Source organism: Xenopus laevis, chromosome 8L (genome assembly GCF_017654675.1).
Source record: "Xenopus laevis strain J_2021 chromosome 8L, Xenopus_laevis_v10.1, whole genome shotgun sequence".
Taxonomy (NCBI): Eukaryota; Metazoa; Chordata; class Amphibia; order Anura; family Pipidae; genus Xenopus; species Xenopus laevis.
The window spans coordinates 65470184-65491084 of record NC_054385.1 but is presented as its reverse complement, the minus strand read 5'-3'; the positions used below and the strand labels follow the sequence as shown (position 1 = coordinate 65491084).

Here is a 20901-nt window from a genome sequence, read left to right as displayed (position 1 = left end):
TTATTGTGCACACATAGAATGATACATTTTGCACACTCCTTATAACTGACTTCATGAGCGTATGAAGGATTCTTTTTTTGGCACACACAATGAAAAGAAATAAGAAGTAACACTGATGATGATAGAGTGAGCAGTCTTGCAAAGGAAGAGTAAATGGATTTTCAGGTTGACCATATTTCCTCCGTGGACTTAGTGGAATAAACTGTCTCTGCTTTCTATTAACTGTATTTTCATGCTTATTGTTTGCTTTATATTGTAACACTATTGAGCTAAATATAAATTGATACTTTGACAGTGAATAGTTTCATCTATCACTTCTGAGCTTTATACCCATTATACTCAAAAGTATCATTGTTTGCCACTGTTGACTTTGTGACACATCTTCACTGTTGTTGTGATTTTTGTTCTACTTCCTTAACAATAATGGAGCTGTGATATATTGTTTCTTTGCATTTGTACAGGCTACCAAACCCATGTCTCTTATTTCACGTTCTTATTTTTTTCCACCCAAATGATGGCGCATGAAAATCAGCATGACCACTTTTAGACTCATTTTAGTTTGTTGTGATGGGTTTAATAATGTCCCATCTGAAATTTGCCTGATGCGACCAGAACTGTAATCTCATTTATAATTTGACTTACAGCCACTTATATTTTGGCACATGTAAATTGCACTTTTTAGTGCTTTCTGGAGTGCTTCAAAGTATAGACATGTACTCTATAATGTTTTTCTCATGTATAACTATGCTTCTGTCCTATTAGATATCATACTGGCTCTTTGGCGTTTGGATCTCTCATCCTTACCATTGTTCAACTAATCCGAATAATATTGGAATATGTGGACCATAAACTAAAAGGTAATGTCAGATTGGTGGTATTGTGTCTTCCTTGTGCAAATACTGAAGGTTAATTATGACTCATTATTAATTTGAAAAAATAAATACTTCCATATTATTAATGAGCCATAATCTGCTCAACGAGTGTTGATCATTCATTAACTGGTTGAACTGCTCATTAAAGCTACATATTAGAAACTGACTCATTATGGCCCTTGCCGTTACCATGAGATACACCCTCAGCCTTGAAGTCCTATCTTTATCCAAACTAGTGCATATACTGTCTGGTCGCGATTTGTGACACAGGCACAGAGGCTTTTTCTCCTGCAGAATAAAATTGTCCTTCTCCAGTTCCTGGTCCACCTATTTTCAAGCTGAGATTTTGCATATAACGGTCTTGGTCTCCATGGTGCATAGTGGCGGTTTTCTTCACTTTAACTTCAGGGAGGCAACATCAATGTCTAAACAGATTTGCCTCTGGGGCAAGACCACAGTATCTCTCTTGAGGTGGCTTCATCTTGGGCATCTGTCTACTAGGCAAGATCTCACAACGGACACCAGTTTGCGAAGCAGTCCTAAAAGGAATGTGCTGATCCAGACAACTTGAACCCTAAAAGGGTTAACTCTCAATTCAAGCAATTTGCTAGGCTCTTTTCCACTGTTTGATTTTGTGGTTGCTTAATGGGTCTGGTAGATCCTCGCATCCACCCCTAATAGAGAATTGTAAAAATACTATATCACATAAGTTTCACATTTCTATGTATATTAGGGCTATCTACTAGAAAATGCTGTAGTTATAAGGAATATCAAAAATAAATGGAATCCATACTGATTTTAGTACTTCATTTAGTATTTCATTTTCATTCAGTGCCTTGTTTATTTTATGTAGGGCTAAAATCTATTAAAATCAAATTCCTGGTCTGTATGTGTTGTATGCCGAAGGGAGAAATGGCAGGGCCCCAGCTTTTTTATGTTTATAGGTTGTACCATGATGTGCCTGTATCCCTGCCCTCAAGAACAAATCTGTAGTGCTGTTAAACAATTGTACAACCCCAGGGGCATAACAGTTAGAAACAGACCCTGCTATTGATGAAGGGACCCAGGAAGAAGAGAGCCCAGTGTGGTCCTGATACATTTCAGGAAACAAGTTTTGGGTTGCTTTAAAAAGATGACTACTAGTTACACTCTTTTTTTTAATTAAATTATTAGAGAATTACAATAATGAATACATGCAATAAGCTAGCATGGGCACCTAATTCTAAATTAGGAAAAAAAGACCTCTTTAAATTGCACCACTTATTGCTATAAAGCTCATAACCTAGCTCTGGTTGGGGCATGACATTATGATTAAAGGAATTGTTCAGTGTAAAACTAAAAACTGGGTAAATAGATAGGCTGTGCAAAATAAAAAATGTTTCTAATATAGTTAGTTAGGCAAAAAGGCTGGAGTGATTTGATGTCTAACATGTCAGTCAGAACACTACTTTCTGCTTTTCAGCTCTCTTGGTTTACACTGACTGGTTACCCTGGTTACCAGGCACTAACCAATCAGAGACTTGAGGGGGGGCCACATGGGTCATATCTGTTGCTTTTGAATCTGAGCTGAATCCTGAGGATCAATTACAAACTCACTGAACAGAAATGTACCATGTGGCCCCCCTTCAAGTCGCTGACTAACTCAGAGTTATAGAGCTGAAAAGCAGGAAGTTGGATTCTGGCTGTTTTATTAGAGATCTGTTCACTCCAGCCTTTATATATTACATTTTTGGCTAACTAACTATATTAGAAACATTTTTTATTTTGCACATCCTATTTACCCAGTTTTTCTTTTCATACTGAACTGTTCCTTTAAAGTATCTCAGCAAAGAATGACAGATTTTCATCCTCTATGCTTTTTCTAAAAACCGTCTAATAACTCATTACTCTTAATGAGTAAGAAATCTAGAAATCTGCCTTCACCACGCGCACTGGGGTTTTTTGTTTTTTTAGGAGCCCAGAATCCTTGTACACGTTTCCTACTCTGCTGTCTAAAATGCTGCTTCTGGTGCTTGGAAAAATTCATCAAATTCCTAAATCGCAATGCATATATTATGGTAAGGTATCTAATGTCCATGTATCATGCTCACCTGTCTTCTCTGCAGTTCATACGAAGTATACAAATACTTTTTCCAATAAGACTGCTGTATATAAATGGAGTAAAACTTCAGAATATTAGATAGTCTTACTCTAATTATTAGCAATAGGGTTCAGCTGCAGTAGCTGAAAAAATATTAATGTCTGCATAAGCTGTAAAATATAAATGCAAGAGGCAAGGATTTAATTTTGTCAGTTTTGGACCGTAGTGCAAATAAATATAGAATCTGAGTTCAAATAAGGGTAGCTAATCTTTATTTAGGGGTGATGAATGCCTTTCTTTTATGTTGGTTTTCACTGAGCAGTGCAAAAAAGGCTTATCCATCCTAAGGCCATTGAAGTTTGGATATTCCTATACTGTGGAGGTGTAATCGCTATATCTGTGGGTAAATGTAGGTAGTGATTTGCAGCAAATAATGTCTGTTATTGATCCAGGGCTAATGGGGCTCATGACTAACTGGAATTTGCTTGCCTTTTGTAAAGGGTCGCTTAATGGACTTGTCTTTTTCAGCCTCTTTTAGAATGTAGGTTTTGTTAAGTAGGGCCCTTTATACCTCCTGCACCAGTCATATGTAATCTGTATGCATACACCATCTGTTATTATAATAAAATGTCAGTTATGTAGACTGGTGAATAATGAAAGCATGGAAGACATAGGGGCTGGTTTATGACCGTCACTCATCTGCTATCATAATATTCATAGTTTTGTAATATGTTTTCACTCTCTCACAGATTGCTGTTTATGGGAAAAATTTCTGCGTTTCTGCTAAAAATGCTTTCAAGCTTCTAATGCGAAACATTGTAAGGTAACCAACCCTCTGAGTATAATTAATGCTGCTGGTAACGCTGCTTGCCATTCTTACAATACTGACTTCTTGTCTGTGAGTCTTGCTCTCTTCAGCCACTGTTTGGTCACAAGATATATTATCTGTTATTTAAGTAGTCACTGAATTGTATAATCACTATAAAACTATTATTATTATAAGTGCTCAATATTTTGAACACACTTGTTTTGGTATCTGCAGGGTAGTTGTCCTGGATAAAGTCACTGATTTGCTCATATTCTTTGGGAAACTTATCGTTGTTGGAGGAGTAGGTAAGAAAATGGGAATGCGCAGAATGTACTTCTCTCTCTGGGGGGGTCTGCATCCCCATCACCTTTTCTAAGCCCCTATATGTTCTTAGCTCTCTCATAGGAAGACTTTAACATTTGTAAACCTATATTATATCCTTGTATTCTTGTTAGTAGCTTTACTTTAGTTGTATCAGTGTTGTAAATTTTAAATACAAAGCTATGAAGTGTCAGTGAGATCTGAATCAAGGAGGCCGTTGACCTCCTATTTTTCAGGCTACATTCATGCTCCCCCACCAAGTATTATTTAAATAGTGCCAAGATGTTGTGATTTGCTTTACAGAGATCATTAACCCCAGTGGAGCTTACAATCTAAGGTCCCTATCACATTCACACACACCCACACACTCCAAGTAACCTGCCTGTATATTTTTGGAGAGTGGGGGCAAACTCACACAGGAAGAACATACACAATTCTTGCAGATAGTGCCCACTTGGAATTAATGGTCCTTGACCAATGTTCCTCTAATTCCTTCTCAGGTATGTGCACAAAAAATATTTTGTGTGCTCATTTTAAAAAACTGTGTGCTCAGGTCAGAGTAAATGCAAAATTTTGTGTTTTTTACACACAATTTCACTGGCCTCAAAATTTGTGTATGAGCGCACAGCTTATAAGGAACATTGATCTTGACCTGCCCAGCAGTAGTTCGGAGCCATTGGACAGGGTTACAAATTATGACAGTTTTCACGATTTCTACTATAAATCTGTTCTTTCCTACAACTAATTTTAAAAACGTTTTTTGAACCTTTTGCTTTACTTTCAAGTCTTATCACAACATGGCCTTTCCTCTCGTCTCACCAGTTTCCTCACCTCTGTCATTTGTCAAGTTTGTGTTGGTCATCACCTTTCGTAATTATCTTTTTGCCCTAAAGCTAAATTTGTTTCATCAGGTGTTCTGGCATTCTTCTTTTTCTCTGGCCGGATTCCAATTCCAAATGATTCATTTAAGTCCCCAACGTTGAACTATTACTGGATTCCTATTATTGTAAGTAGAGTAAGGATGCCACCACATGGGCACGTAAAGCATTGACTGGAGATGAAATTCTGGGCTCATTATTACTTACACTGCTAATTAAATGTATTTATTTTGCAGACAGTAGTTCTTGGGTCATACATGATTGCTCATGGTTTCTTTAGTGTATACAACATGTGTGTGGATACCCTGTTCCTGTGTTTCTGTGAGTATTACATAATAAAAGATTCTTAGCAGGCTTACTGCATTCTGCAAGTCAAAACATATCATGACAGCATAGTCTCCATAAAGAAATGTCAGATTTGATTTATGGGAAGAGGGAGCTTTTACAGTCTGTAAAGAAGAGAAAGTGTTCCCTAAGATAAGCAAAAAAAAGGTCAAATTCTTTGTTAATCAAAAGCATACATTCTTATCTCACATTGCAGTATTCATGCAGATCCCTTTTTTTGTTAATTCCAAAGTTATTTTATTTATGCCTACACCACTCTCAATATAAATATATGGGTTTACAGCAATACCAATACATTCGTAACCTTTCAAGGCATTTGTTTTAGATGGGATCATTGACCCTTATTTGAAAGCTGGAAAGAATCAGAAGAAGAAGGCAAAAAATGTCAAACGATAAAAAAAAAAAAAATTAATAATGAAGACCAATTGAAAAGTTAATAAGAATTGGTCATTCTATAACATGCTAAAAGTTACTGTGAAAGTTAACCACCCTTTTAAGGCTATGCACTCGCACTTTAACCAGTCGTCTACTGAAGAGAACTACTGACTTTTTGCTCGTCTTAGAAATGAAATGTACTTTATTCTCAGCATATTAATATTCTGGGTGCAAGGGAATCCAATATTAATGAATCATTGTGTTCTTTTTTCAGTGGAGGATTTAGAACGCAATGATGGGTCGCAGGAGAAGCCATATTACATGTCAAAATCCCTCATGTCTATTTTAAATAAGAAAAACCGCCCGCCCAAGTCCGAGGAGAAGAAAAAGAAAAAGTGACATTGTTACCTCCGCTATCATTTCATCTTGATCATTTCCGTTTTTAACTGAGTAACGTCCTGAGAGGACTGCATTTCCAGGATGTCTGTTTACTGTCTGCATATAGATTTGATTGCCAGTTGAACAGTTGGGTTCCAATTCCTGTACAATTCCTCCCAATTGTAAAACAAAAAACCTCACATGGAGCAAGAGAGATGAATACACTCTAGTTTTTATGACCTCATTTCCTGTGAGAAATGAAATTATAAATTCCACTTACTGTATACTAGATGGTGGAATCTTATCCACTTCCAGTAGAGGATTTAAAGAGGATAATAATTTATTACAGAATCCCTTTTAAAAATCAGCAATTGTTTGTACTGAATTTTCTAATGGTGCTGTTTCAGGTCTCCACATGGCAGCAAATTTGTGCCTTTGACAGAGTTTTAAGGAACATCTGTTTATGACTGTTTTCTATCAGCTTTAAAAAAAACTGTTAAATGCTTCCTTCAGTTTGCCCAGTTATCACTTTATTCTTTTCCTTTATGACTTTTCTCTCCAGGAACCTTTTAACCAATTACTTGCCACAGCACTGGCTATCGAAGGGCCTGACTCATGTTCATACATATTCAGCCTTTGTAGCTCACCTTAAACAACTGTCAGCGGATTTCACCCTTCTTTATCTTCTGAAGGAATTTGTGATACTGACATAATGGAGCGACGTCTGTCAGCTAGAAATGGCATCATGAAACATAGCCAAATATGAGGAGTTTATTAGAGCCATAACTGTGATTAATTGCACTTTAATGTGTAGATATTGTGTACATTTTTATATAGATATCTGCTGATATTTTTATCTGCTAATATTCACTTTCGTACTTTAAATAATAAATCAGCACGAATACTTAATTACAATTCTTATTAAAGTGTATATACTGTATATTTATGTGCCTAGATATACAGCTGAAATAAACCATCATCCTTTGAGAGTTTAGAAAAAAAATTGTGTTATTTGCATTGCATTATACATACGTACATAAATCCCTGCAGTTATATGGCTGTCCAGATATGAACCCAATTGTATGGCACGTGTAGCCTTTGTTTAAAACTGCCATGTTAAAGGCACCAAGATGTTAGTATAGAAAAATGTATCTGATGCCAGGGCAACAAATGGGCAATGCCCAAACACCCTAAATAATAGGAAATAGAGGAAAAGGAGGATAAATGATAAGGATAAATGCACAAAAATGTAAAGGTATAAAAGAAGGGGAGATTGAAAGGAGGATGAAGTAGGGAAGTTTAATCTCTAGGCTATGGTCATGTAATGTGGTACAACATGTTTTTGTTCACTTATGTCGTTAAAGTTGATCAGAATAGGGATAACTCCGAAAGGAAAAAGAGTGGTGTCGGCCATTCTGGCAGTGCTAGAGACAGCGAAAGAAGCCATGATTCTGAATGGTGAGATTAGGCAGGAGCAGCACTTGTTTATTAGCCTGGAGTGAGCCCAAGAGTTTTATCCAAATAGTAATAATGCCGAGATCTGGTTAAGAGACCAAGCGTTCAGTATATTCCTCTTGAAGCTCCTGTATCTGCCTTCACATGCATGGCTTGGCTGGAGACACACACAGCAGATTTCAGAGCAACACTCGCATTTTCACAGTGAAATCGACTTTATGCAGGAGTAAAGGAGTGTGTGTGTGCGTGTGTGTATGTATGTATATATATATATATATATATGCATGTGTAACCGACATGACATTTTGGTCCCTATTGGGACCTTTCTCAAGAGAACATGTTGCTCACGAGCTACTGGTTGGGGACCACTGCTGTACATCCTTAATGACTGCCAGCCAATATACTTTGTATACACTCCAGCTTTATTGCCCTAGGATTCATAGCCGTCCTATATTCCAGGTTATTAAAGAGTTCAGTGTCTCAAAAGCTTAAGTCGTGGGCTAATCTCCCGGTAGGCCCTACAGGGCGGATCCATCTTATAAAGATGAATATATTGCCCAAACTACTCTATGTACTACAACAAGCCCCTGTATGGATACCAAACTCTATTTTTTAAAATAAATGCTATATTTAGGCAACTGGTGTGGGCTCATTCCAGGCCACAACTAAAGCTTGAAACATTGATGTGTGCTAGAAGTAAAGCTGGCCTGGCCCTTCCAGATATGTATTTATACTACCTGGCAGCACAACTGTCCCACCTCACTACGTGGGTGGAAGGTTTGCGTCACCGAGTGCTACATTCACTTTGGGCTCGCTTGACTGGCTTCCCTGATAACCTAATAAGCTGGATTCTAGGGAAATCTGTCACTACATCTCAGTCATTACTTTCCCCCCCCATCAACTCCCTACGTAAGGTGTAGAAAGTGGCTAGTGTGCTTTTGAAGTCTCCTCCCACTGACCCGCTTACGCCACTATGGAACAACCAAAATTACCCCTTCTTGGCAAAGCTAGGCCCAATGAGTCTTTGGTCGGACCTAGGGGTGAATACCTTAGGTGATATATGGCAGGACGGCAAACTAGTCTCCTTTGCTCAATTGAGAGACCAATTCCAGATCCAATGTAACCAATGGTTGACTTTTCATGAGCTCAGCCGCGCTCTCACTATTACTCACAAGCGCCATGATTTATCACTGTCCACGCACCCCTTTCTAGTCTATATTAAAAGGGGACATACTAAAGGTTTGATCACCATGTTATATGCTAAGTTGCTACAAGAAGTTCACGGAAATAATTTAGATGGACTATGCTCTAAATGGGAGGTGGATGTGGGCACAATCCTAAATGAGGAATGGCAAGAAGCACAAGAATCCCCTCAGTTAGTATCCCCCAACTATAGACTACAGCTAATCCAACTATATATTCTTCACAGGGCTTACTACACCCCTGTCAGACTTCACTACATTAATGCCAACACCCCTGATGTTTGTACTAGATGTGCTTTGGACAGGGGAACTCTGATACAAATGCTGTGGAGCTGCATAAAGCTTACTGCGTACTGGACGGAAATACTGGATACATTGGAAGGGGTGCTTCAGGTGACAATAGCCAGAACACCTATTACTTGCATGTTGGCCATAATTCAGGACTTAAAACTGAATCAATATAAATCCCTGTTCCTCCTAGAGGCACTGTTACTAGCCAAGAGATTAATTACCCAGAACTGGAGAGCTGTGACTCCTCCTACCTTCTCTACCTGGAAAGCAATAATGCAGGATACCTGTACAACTGAATATCTAATGTACTTAAAAAGGGGAGCCCCCACCAAATTCCATAGGATTTGGGGACCCTGGACTGACATTTACCCCCTACACCCAAGACAACCACTAGCGGTTTAAGTCAAATTAGGGTACAGGACAGGTAACTGGTATATGTATTTCACTTGTCTGACTATTTATGAATCCCTCATAGGAGGGAGTCTAGACATTGTTGTGAACTGTTATACTCATGACGAAATGTATGTTGTATGATATGCTCCTTTCATCCTGCTTGATCTAGACATGTAACATGTGACACAATGTTTTTCCTTACTTTGTCTTTACACTGTAAACTGCTTACTTTATTCTCTCAATAAACTACCCGAACTTAAAAAAAAAAAAAAAGAGTTCAGAAAAATCTTAGAGATAAAAGCTTTTGAATGTCTCACATATATCTGATCCAGAGGCTTCAGTATAAATGAGAACTCAATATAACCTCCATCAGGATACCTGATTCTGCACTACCTGTGTGCATAACCCCGTATAACAGAATTCTTACTCATCACTGAAGCATGCAAGAATTTAATAATAAAAAGGTAACATAGGGAGAAATGTAATATGCTAAATAAAAACCTTTAAAAAAACATAGGGAGAGATGTAGTTATGTGCTGGAAAGCCATAGAATTGAAGATACAAAAAAATGCAAATTAAGCAAAAAATGCTTAAGTAAGCCACTTTTCAATGTAATTTTTAAAAACTGTTTGATTGTTCGGCCATGAAGCATGCAAGACCCCTGGGACTGAATATATAGTAATTGCTCCTCTGCCATCCAATGACTGAAGTCCAAAGGTATCTTTCTGGTATACCTATGAAATTAGAGGAATAGAGAAGAATCACAATGAAGGAACCAACAGGGTACAAAGAAAGTAATTTAGCTTATACAGAGTTCCATGAATGTGGTACTGTCCCATCTGCTTGTGATCTTGGGGAAAGTGAATGGAAGAGATGAAATGCAGAGAAAGAAATATGATTATGTTTATTATTATAAACAGGAACTGCAGTAGAGAATTAATCCCGCCCATATGTATGTAGAAGATGTAGGAGTCTCCGGTGTATTATCAGATGTGGTGCTGTTTTATTACAATGTCTGTGTCCTTTGCTTTAATAACAAGCCCTCTCCCTTTGTTCCCCCATACATGCATCAATGCCAGACCTCTGCCCCATTATGGAATTCAATATATACATGTATAGAAAGAGATCACTCCTCATAGTTAATACAGGGCAGGAGCAATCTGTTGTTATTCTTGCGTGTGCAGCAGGTGCTACAAGCAATGCGGGAAGGCATTCAAAAATAAAGGAAAAATAGGAAAATACAAACCATTTGATCCTTCATATTCACAACCTCCTCCTTTTCATTATAAAATCCAAAGTGGCTGCAATAAAAAAATCATTGAATGGGTACATTTAGGAATGCTGGTGCAAAACATAAAATTGGGCACAAATTAAATTTTGCACTTCGTGCCAATGTGCTGATTCAGCCTGTCCTATCACTTATGTTCTAGGGGTTTTGGGTGCACAGTTGCAAGAAAAACTCCTGCAGTAAACACCTATCTTTAAGGTTCCTTCATTTCTACTTACCTGGACTGCCACGGAGCAATAACCTCGTCATCTGGACCCCCAATTAGAACCAATTTGCGTAGACGCAAGAAGTTCCTTTTCCTTTCTGTGGAATGAGAAATGGAGTGTTTGAGTGACCATTGGCATAATTACAAAGAGGATGTGCAGGAGCAGAACATTTAAGTTAGCTCTATAATCAAAAGCAATAGGAAATATTTGGGGGGTGTAGCACAAGACAAAGGGAGTAATGTACAGTATGTGATTCAACAACATCATCATAGAAAAGGGAAAACATAAAATAGAAGAGTTTGTAGATATGCCTGCCATGATGGGAAACTGAAGCACTGGCCAACAGCTGCTATCAGTGACGTAGAATAAAGAAGCACTTACAAGTGCAGCTAAAAAATGTTCATGATCATCTAATTTACAAAGATATGTGCTGAATGGCAACAGAGCAGCTGCCTATGGCAACCAATCAGATGATTGCTCTTAATTTATAGTAGATTGATCAAAATCACCTGCTGAATCTATGGTATCTGCACATGTGTGATTGAACAGCTATATTAGTAAATGAGCCCTTGTGAATTAAAACTATGGGCGTTGGATATATACTAAAGAGGTGCAAGACTAGAAGTGTGATTGTGTGTCTGTTGGTGTGTTTGTGCATTTACCTACCTGTGGAATTGCTGTCCAGTAACTCGTTGTTTAATTTTGGCAAAAAAGCACTATATTCCAGGTACTTCTCATAGCGATGTGGATCTGTGTGCAAAATGTATCCCAGTTTTATTTGCAGTCTATACAATCTAAGTAAGAACACTTTTGTTTTTTAATAGGAAAATTGTAGCAACCACACGCCAACAGATCTACACTTCAAAAACATATAATTAAGTTAACTGACTCCTGATAAAATTAGGAGTGTGTATAAACGGAATAGGAGCTCCTCCAGGGCAAGGACTGATGTGAATGATGTATAATCTCTGTTAATCACAGCAGGATATGCCAGGTCTATATAAATAAAGGATAATGATATTAGGCCTGTTATTTACACTTACAGCTCATGAATATCTCATTATTGATCATAGTCCATAGCAATAAATTGCTCCAGTGCAGTTACTCATAACAACCGAGCAGAAGTTTGCATTCATTTTCACATGTTCAAACCTAATTGCTGATTGGTTGCTAAGGGTTATCGCATTGGTTCATTCATAGCATAACTGACCCTAATGGCTTACCATACTTCAGGAAGTGGAGCTGAGGGCATGTTTTAAAGTCACAGCACTCAAATACATTTATAGACAAACCGTTTATTGAACCAGATTTTCATTTCTGTGTCCTCAGTGAGCTCAAGGCCCTTTACAAGGCAACACAGCAATCTGACTTCCTTTGGATACTTATTGTCCCGCTAATAAATATGAATCTCTGTTCTACCTGACCCCTGCATTCCACAATCGCATCTGACTGATTCCTCTTACATCCCCAGATATCTCAGTTGAGTCGCTTCACTTATTCCTTACCTCTCCAATAGCCGCAGATAGATATCTCCTTAAAGAACTTTCTGTAACACACTTCTTGCAGAGCTGATATATTAACAAGCGGTAAAGCTTTTTGCACATATAATGTCACTACAAGGGAGAGAATAGATTTATTAAAGTTAATTCAGATCAATATCCTTGGTGAACACGGTTACAATTCTGCGCACTTCATGCATTATTGTCAGATAGTAGACATCTACACGGGTAAATGTAGATATTACAACATGGTCTTTTAATTAATTAACAGTAAATACTTGTTTGGATTTACTGCCCCTCCCCAACCTGTAATAACAGCCTGTCCAGAGATTAGATCATAGCCTTTGGCTTGTCAGAGATGATGGGATTTGTAGTTCACCATCAAAAGGATTGTTTCAGATTTAACCTGGCTAAAATGTAATGCTACTCTTTATTGTCAGAATAAAACATGTTCATTTTAGCCCTTCATAATATATACATCAACATGTTAATAAAATATGTGCAAATAGTAGCTGCATCATGGAAGCATGCATATATTTAGATACATTAAGATTGTAAGCTCTACAGGCAGGACCTCCATCCTCTTGTCTCCTTGACACTAAGCTCTTAAAGGGGTTGTGCACCTTTAAATACATTTTTAGTATGGTGTAGAGAGTGATATTCTGACACAATTTGCAGTTGGCTTTCATGTTTTATTACTTGTGGTTTTTGAGTTAACTTTTTATTTGACAGCTTTCCAGTTTGCAATTTCAGAAATCTGGTTGCTAGGATACAAATTACCCTAGCAACCATACATTGATTTGAATAAGAGACTAGGATATAAATAGATGAGTAATAATGTGTCAGTGACCCCAATTTAAAATCTGGAAAGAGTCAGAAGAAGAAGGCAAATAATTCAAAAACTATAAAAGAATAAAACATGAAGGCCAATTGAAAAGTTGCTTAGAAGTAGCCATTCTATAACATACTAAAAGATAACTTAAAGGTGAACCACCCCTTTAATCTTTATTGTAAATTTACTTTCTATTTATTTGTATTTATTAATGTACATTGTTCTAATTTTTTTTTTTTTTTTTTACTATTTTACTTTTTTTATTATTTTTTCGAGAAAGAAAAAGACAAACACAGAAAAACAACATTCGTTATACACAACATTTTTAGAAAGAAAAGAGACAGGAAGAAAAGAAAAGAAGAGAGAAGAGGAAAAAAAAAAAAAAAAGGGAGGGGAGGGGGGGTTAGTTGTTGTCAGGGAACAGGGCTATTTCTGTGAGTAGTGCTAATTTGTATTGATTATTGCAATGATCCCGTTTGTTCTATCCATTTATTGTTCTGCTGTACAGTGCTGTGTTCTCAAGTAGTGCTCTATAAATAAAAAAATGCACATTCATACTGTTCATATATACAGTAGAACCCCCATTTTATGTTTTTGGGGGGACCAGAAAAAAATGTAAAATCCAGGAAAATGTAAAATCAGTAAAATGTATTATGCATAGTATATAGGCAGGACCACAAAACAACTGTATAATGAGGGAAAATATAAAATATATAAAACTGAGGTTTCACTGTAGTATAACAAAAAAAGTCAGTATTAAGACAATTAAAAAGGGCAACTCATATACATATATTAAACATGACACTGGAGAGGAAACAAACTGCAAATATGTTGAATAACTCAGTCTCACTTCCATATTGTCCCATCAGAGGGGAGGAGAGAGCTATGAACGTATCCACATTATGTTCTGGCATTGTCTCCAGCAGCCCACGGCAAATCAACCCTCCTAGAGAGAGAAGGAGAGAGAGGAGACAACAAACCCTGTGTTATTAGAGAGATAATGATCCACTCCGGGCATGTTTGGGGCCATTTAGAGTAAAGAATACAACATTTTAACAGACCTGCAAAGAAGGAGCATATCAGAAGTGTGGAAGGCAATGTGGAAGCACAGAAAGAAACTGCTGTTGTCATTTTCATATAAAAATATATTTGAAATAGTTGAAAATAAAATAAAGTTTATTGGAAAATAGCTTTGATCACCAAAGATCACACATACACTATTTTTTAACACACACATACATTATTTAAGCACTATCAACAAAGTCCTGTGTGCAAAGACTGTTTAGTAATATACATTTTTGTACGTTTTACAGCCAATTCAAAAGACAGGCTACAGTAAAAAATGGTAAGTGTGTAATTTGTTTTTATTTAGTCTACACATAATAAACCAGGAGTTGGTAGAAGTGGTGGTTTTGGGCTGCATTTGAGTGGTTAGTAGGTGCATCTGGATGTGTTCTGGGAGGATTGGGGGGGGTAGCCTAATATGACCCAGTTTTTTATTTTAATGTATTAGGAGGAAGACAAGGTCTCACCCTGTGAGTAGCAGATCAGATGTACTCCCTTCAGGCCAGCATTCTTTATTATTGGTGAAATGTATTTTCTGATTTCATAGACCTGTTTCCACATAGGATTTAAGCTCTTCAAATGGTTAAACATGTCCACTGGATAGATGTCAGTTCCTGGGTGAGCCTGTTATTAAACAGGGAAAGAATAAGACAAATATGTGGCTTCATTATAAGATGGGTGAGTAGTAAACATTTCCTCTCTGGTTCCTTCTGATCTGCAGACATGATAGAACACCCCCTATAAAAATAGACATTTCTTACAAATGTGGACAGAGGCCTAGATAAAGAAAAATCATTAAAAGGGACCTAAAATATACCTCCTGACATTTAAAGCAAAATTCAAAATTTGACATCTACCGCTACACCCTAATCCTTTCCAAATCACACTTGTACAGGCAGAGATCTAATATCAGGAATTCAAAAATAAATACACAAAGTGATACTCTGATGTTTAGACACTCTGACCAATACAAACTGCACTTGTTAAAAGGATGCTGTCACTGGAAAACATGTTTTTTTTTCAAAACACATGCGTTAATATACGTGCTGCACCAGCAGAAATCCTGCACTCAAGAGCAGAGATATTTTTTTATATTTAATTTTGAAATTTGGCACGGGGCTAGACATGATGTTCATTTCCCAGGTGCCCCCAAACCATGTGCTTTGATAAATTCCAGTCACTCTTTTGGACTGATATCACTCACTCCCTCCATGCGGAGAGGGGGGGGGCAGCAGACTGTCAACAGAACAATGGGCAGCTAACTAGATAGCAGCTACCTGACACCTCGGCTGAAGGATTTGTTTGCATTGCTAAAAGTGCTCCCTGCTTTTTCCTGCTTGAGTTCTCATGTCTACCACTATGTGGGGCTAAAGATCATGGCTTGGGCTGTGGTGAAATACAATGAGAAGGGGAGAAACAGTAGCTGTCTCAAAGCAGTTCTATCCTGAAGTGCTGGCTCCTTCTCAAATCTCAGAATCAGGCAGAATGCACTGAGATGGCTGCCTCCACCCCAATATTACAGCTAAAAAATACATTTGCTAGTTCAAGAATAAAATTTGAAATGGCAGAGTGAATCATTTGCAATGTAAACAGTGTAATTTAGAAAAAAAAGTAAACCACAAAAATCATGACGGAATCCCTTTAAGTGGTATGCTAGAAGAAGCAATTCTTAAAAGAAGTGGGGTTATAGGAGAAAATGACAAACTGAAGGTAAATGGAATGAAAGACTCATAAAAAAAGCTAATTAGCACCAGAAGGGTTATATTTTGCTTGGAGTCTGAAACCTTTTCTGTTATCCTAATTATGATGTTTTAGAGGTCTTAAAATAAATAACACCAGCAGTATAGGCATGTAACAATAAAAGATTTATATTGCTGGTACAGGTATTGGATCCGTTATCTGGAAACCCATTATCCAGAAAGCTCTGAATTACGGAAAGGCATTCTCCCAAAGACTCCATTATAATTGAATAATCCAAATTTTAAAAATGTCTTTTCCTTTTTCTGTGTAATAATAAAACAGTAGCTTGTACTTGATCCCAACTAAGATATAATTAAACCTTATTGGAAGCAGAACTAGCCTATTGGGTTTATTTAATGTTTACATGATTTTCTAGTAGACTTATGGTATGAAGATCCAAATTACAGAAAAATCTGTTATCCGGAAAACCCCAGGTCCCAAGCATTCTGGATAACAGGTCCCATACTGTACATAGCATTATATATATAGTGCCTAATCAAGTATGATTTACTGTATGACCTAAAGTAAGTTCAGTGCTCCTAGGCAGGCAATACCAAGTACCTAATCACAGTAATGTTTTTATTTTTTTTGCACATTGCTGGTTATTCAGGGGCACTACACTACACTGCTATTGAACAATGATTTGCTTGACACAGTAATGTTACAGGACATACAGTGCAAGAGTAGAGCACTAGTAGTGTAAGTTGTACCTGCCATGTAAGGTTTCCTGTCAATATGTTGTATGAATATTAATTGGAAAAAATAGGATGAATATAAATTCTATGTACACATAGACTATGTTGTCAATTTAATGCTTACATACTAATTCAAATGAACTCCATTATGCCCTGCCAGGAACCTCTTCCCCATCTCTCTAGCAGTGCAGAGCCCCCCATTTTCCCATACGTCTCACTCACATGCCAGGCCCAGGCAACTCATGGGAGGGATAATCTCACCTTTTTGATGAACTGTATAAGTTTGTCGAAAGATTTAGAGCTGCTGAGCAATCCATGGACCAGGATAACCGGCTTGTAGCTCACTGAGTTATCAACCAGGCAAAGCAGCAGAGGCAGAAGTAGCAAATAGCCACGCATTGCTGGATGAATATTAGTTAGCTTGAAAACAGAAATAAAGTGGGTTGAGACCTTTTGTCAACATACACACCACTAACAGAAGAAGCAACGCTGTGCTACTCCACTTAATAAGGCAGCAAAATGGGTTGGGTCACTTGTCATAGGCCCCTTTGACTGTTCCTCATTGGGAGGTGGGAGTCAAGTGATAGTAACCCACATTCAGTTCAGCAATTTTAAAATTGTATACATGTTATATACAGTATCAGACATCTTTTTGTCTAACATTTTTTTGACCGCAGCAAACAACTTTTTATTAATCATTTCTCTTGTTTTTTTTAATTCAAACTATTGCAAAAATTAAAGATTAGCATAAGCTTCATCACACTGAAATAATTCATTTTCTAAAATATAATCAATCACAAATTCTGAACCATTTCTGAAATAATCAAGTTTCTCTTCACTCTCCCCATCTCAGCATCTGTTTCCCTCCATTGTGACTTCATGCAGGAATTAGAAGTCTGATTTTGTATGACAGTTAGGTCTAATACAGCTTTTGGGAGTGGGCTCATTTTGCCTTGAAGATGTTAGAGCTCAATCTTTCAAAATCAACAGAAATTATGTATTTCTACAAACAGCATTTGTGCCAAAGTACATTTTTGTTAGATGGTTTTGCATAGGAATTATTTATTTGAGTGAGCTCTAACACATCTGATAGAAAAGAGAGCCCCCCCCCAAAAGATATATTGGATCTAACTGTCAATGAAAATCTGACACCCAACTCCTCAGAATCAGTACAGATTTTTTAATTGATTAGATTTAGCTAGTTTTTTATTTTAGTATGATGCTTATATAACATTTTCATATTTGCAATAGTTCCCTTTTAAGATGCAAGTAAATTTGTCTTGTTTTTGAAGTTACTTCTTTTTCTTACTCTTAACACCTCTATTTCCTTCTTTTCTGTGGTTTCCCTGTTATTTATTTGACAACACTTGGTGATATTACTTGCCTTTCATTGCTGTCCTTCTGCTGCATACTCTTCTCAGTTTTTTACTCTCTTACAATTGTGATTCCTAACTTCATTTCTACAGTTGCCATGGCATTTCTGTCCTTCAGTTCATCTACGCACAATGGGCAAATGTATCTTAGTGCAGTAACTTATATCAAGCAGTCGGACGTTAGCTTTACATAGTTACATAGTTCAAAACCATGGCTGTTGGAAATACAATACTTGGTCATTTCTGACTATTTTAGGTTCATCAACTGATTTTTTTTTTTTTTCATATTCTTTATTTGGTTTTTCTTTTTCAAAAGGGTAAAACAAAGACAATATACAGAAAGAAAATAATAAGAATAATAAAAAATTATATCAGAAGGGTGTGACCCCTGGTAGCATTCACAAGATGTATGTATAGTCAATGCAGTCAGTAGTACAATATTTGACATTATCTCGGAAACAGCATGAGTAGAACCCATTAACTTCCTTTTAATCAGTTGCGGCAAGGGTTATCAAAATAATAAAAAGACAAGGGTGGATCAGTACATCACAATCTAACAAATCCTAATAATACAACAACATCATCACGATCTATCATCTAGTTCACAGAAAAAAGAAGTTCACATATGCAGATATTAGGGAGGATTTGAATAGGGTCCAGGATGCCCAGGTTTCTATATATTTGGTGGGGGATTTGGTTGTGTATGAGAATAACTCTTCCATACGTTGTATCTGGTTGAGTTCCGCTACCCATTCAGCCGCTGTAGGCGGTCTAGTACTCTTCCATAATCTGGGAATGACAGTTCGAGCTGCCGCTATTGCAAATGCTACAAAGCCCTTTGGTACAATTTTCAACTGTGCAGTGGGGGAAGGTATCGTTAGCAGTGCTAATGAGGGGTCAGGTGGGATATCTACCCCTATGACTTGAGAGATGAGCTGGAAGACTGACACCCAAAAGGGTTGCAATAAATGACAGCCCCACCAAATATGTGTCATATCCCCTTTCTCCACGTTACAGCACCAGCATAAATCGGGCACCCCGGGGTAAATAATATGCAGGGTCGTGGGGCACCTATACCACCTGGTGAGAATCTTATAGTTAGTCTCCTGTGCTTTGCACGCAGTTGCCAGTTTGTGAGTAAGGACAAAGGATTGTTCCCAGTCTTTGACACTGAAGGAAGTATTAAGGTCTCTCTCCCAGTGTGCTTTAAATTTAAGTTCTTGGGTACGTTTCAGCTCCAAGAGTATGGAGTACACCTGCGCTAGAGAATGGGCAGGTTTCAATTTAGCTAAACAAAGACCATCAAATGCTGTACCGTCCGCCAATAGCAAGTCTTTCTCTGTGTGTGTTTGAAACCAATTGGTTAATTGATGGTGCATAAACCTCTGTGCAAAGGACTGCGTGGGAGTCTCTAAAATATTTTCTAGAGTAGCCACTCCTGTCAAACTTCTCACCTTTATAAAGGGATAATTCTCCCTCTGTCGTTTAGCCAAGAAACCCTTACTATGCATACCCGGCGGAAACGCTGGATTCCCAATCAGGGGTGTCATTGGCCCTGTCCGAACCGACAAGTGTATTAGTCGTATGAGTTTGTCCCATGTCAATAATATATTGTGTATAGTTATGGGTAACATCGAAGCGTCTTGCCTATTTTTGGGAATAATCCAAGGTAACGCCTCTAAAGGCTGCTTCACCTGAGACTGTTCTATCTGAATCCAATCTTTTTGGTCCCGATGGTGAAAACAGTCTACCAGTCTAGTGCAGGTTGCTGCTTGCCAATAAGTATATAAGTCGGGTAAGCCTGCTCCTCCATTTTGTTTGCGCCTGTTCAATACTGACATTTTGATTCGGGGTGACTTATTAGCCCAAACAAATTGCGTGATGAGCTTATTGGCTTTTTGCAAGATAGTCATCGTAGGCGGTGTGGGGAGGGTCTGGAAAAGGTAGAGGAATTTTGGTAGGATTATAATTTTGATAAAGTTAATCCTCCCAGACCAGGTGATGTGTGAGTGGTCAATCCTTTGTAGGTCAGCCTTAATTTGGTTCAGTAATTTGGAATAATTGAGTGTTGCGGCAGTGGAACTGTCGTGAGGGACCAGAATCCCGAGGTATTTGAGGGAATTAGGTTGCCATGCAAATGGAAAATTTCGTTGCAGTCTGAGTAGATCGGGTTTGGACAGAGAGACATTTAACGCTTCAAATTTGGTCATATTAATTTTAAAATTACTATAGAGGCTGAATCTGTCCAATTCTTGCATGAGTGGAGGGATTGAAAGAAAAGGGGATTTCATATAAACTAATAGGTCATCTGCAAATGCAGCTGCTTTAACCTCCCTTTCACCTATTTTCACGCCCTGTATCAAAGTATTATTCCTGATTGCAGTTATCAAGTTTTCCATTGTTAATATATAGAGCAGGGGGGACAAGGGGCATCCCTGGCGCGTTCCATTCGTGAGAGAAAAGGCTGTCGATAGAGTTCCATTTATCCTGATCTTAGCCGTTGGGACTGTATATAATGCCATGACTTTAGATATAAATGATTGCCCCAGACCAGTCTGCATGAGAGATTCCCTCAGAAATTTCCAGCTTACCCGATCAAAGGCCTTTTCCGCGTCCGTTGATAACAAGATCAGTGGGATTTTATGCCTTTGGGCATATTGGAGAACGGAGAAGGTCTTGATGGTGTTGTCTCTCGCTTCCCGTCCCGGCACAAACCCCACCTGATCAGTGTGTATAAGCGTGCTCAGCAGGGGTTTCAATCTGTTGGCCAGCATCTTGGCGTACAACTTCGTGTCAACATTCAAT

The 20901-nt window shown here is 37.9% G+C and overlaps 2 protein-coding genes across 2 annotated transcripts in view; one reads left to right on the top strand and one right to left on the bottom strand.

The window, feature by feature from the left end:
* The window catches only part of slc44a4.L (solute carrier family 44 member 4 L homeolog), a 38918-nt gene extending 31872 nt beyond the window's left edge, over positions 1 to 7046 (top strand). Inside the window, 7 exon segments of the mRNA NM_001092531.1 lie at positions 763 to 857; positions 2826 to 2929; positions 3702 to 3775; positions 3995 to 4065; positions 4993 to 5087; positions 5196 to 5280; positions 5954 to 7046. Of these exon segments, the coding sequence (NP_001086000.1) occupies positions 763 to 857; positions 2826 to 2929; positions 3702 to 3775; positions 3995 to 4065; positions 4993 to 5087; positions 5196 to 5280; positions 5954 to 6078 (649 nt within the window). The 3' untranslated portion in view covers positions 6079 to 7046.
* Positions 7047 to 9832: 2786 nt separating this feature from the next.
* ppt2l.L (palmitoyl-protein thioesterase 2 like L homeolog) lies at positions 9833 to 17185 on the bottom strand. Its single transcript, NM_001092332.1, is given in 8 exon segments — positions 9833 to 10132; positions 10645 to 10699; positions 10905 to 10989; positions 11559 to 11642; positions 12398 to 12505; positions 14074 to 14169; positions 14756 to 14912; positions 16985 to 17185. Coding segments are annotated over 8 exon segments (867 nt in total). The 5' UTR covers positions 17123 to 17185; the 3' UTR covers positions 9833 to 9988.
* Positions 17186 to 20901: the final 3716 nt, after the last annotated feature.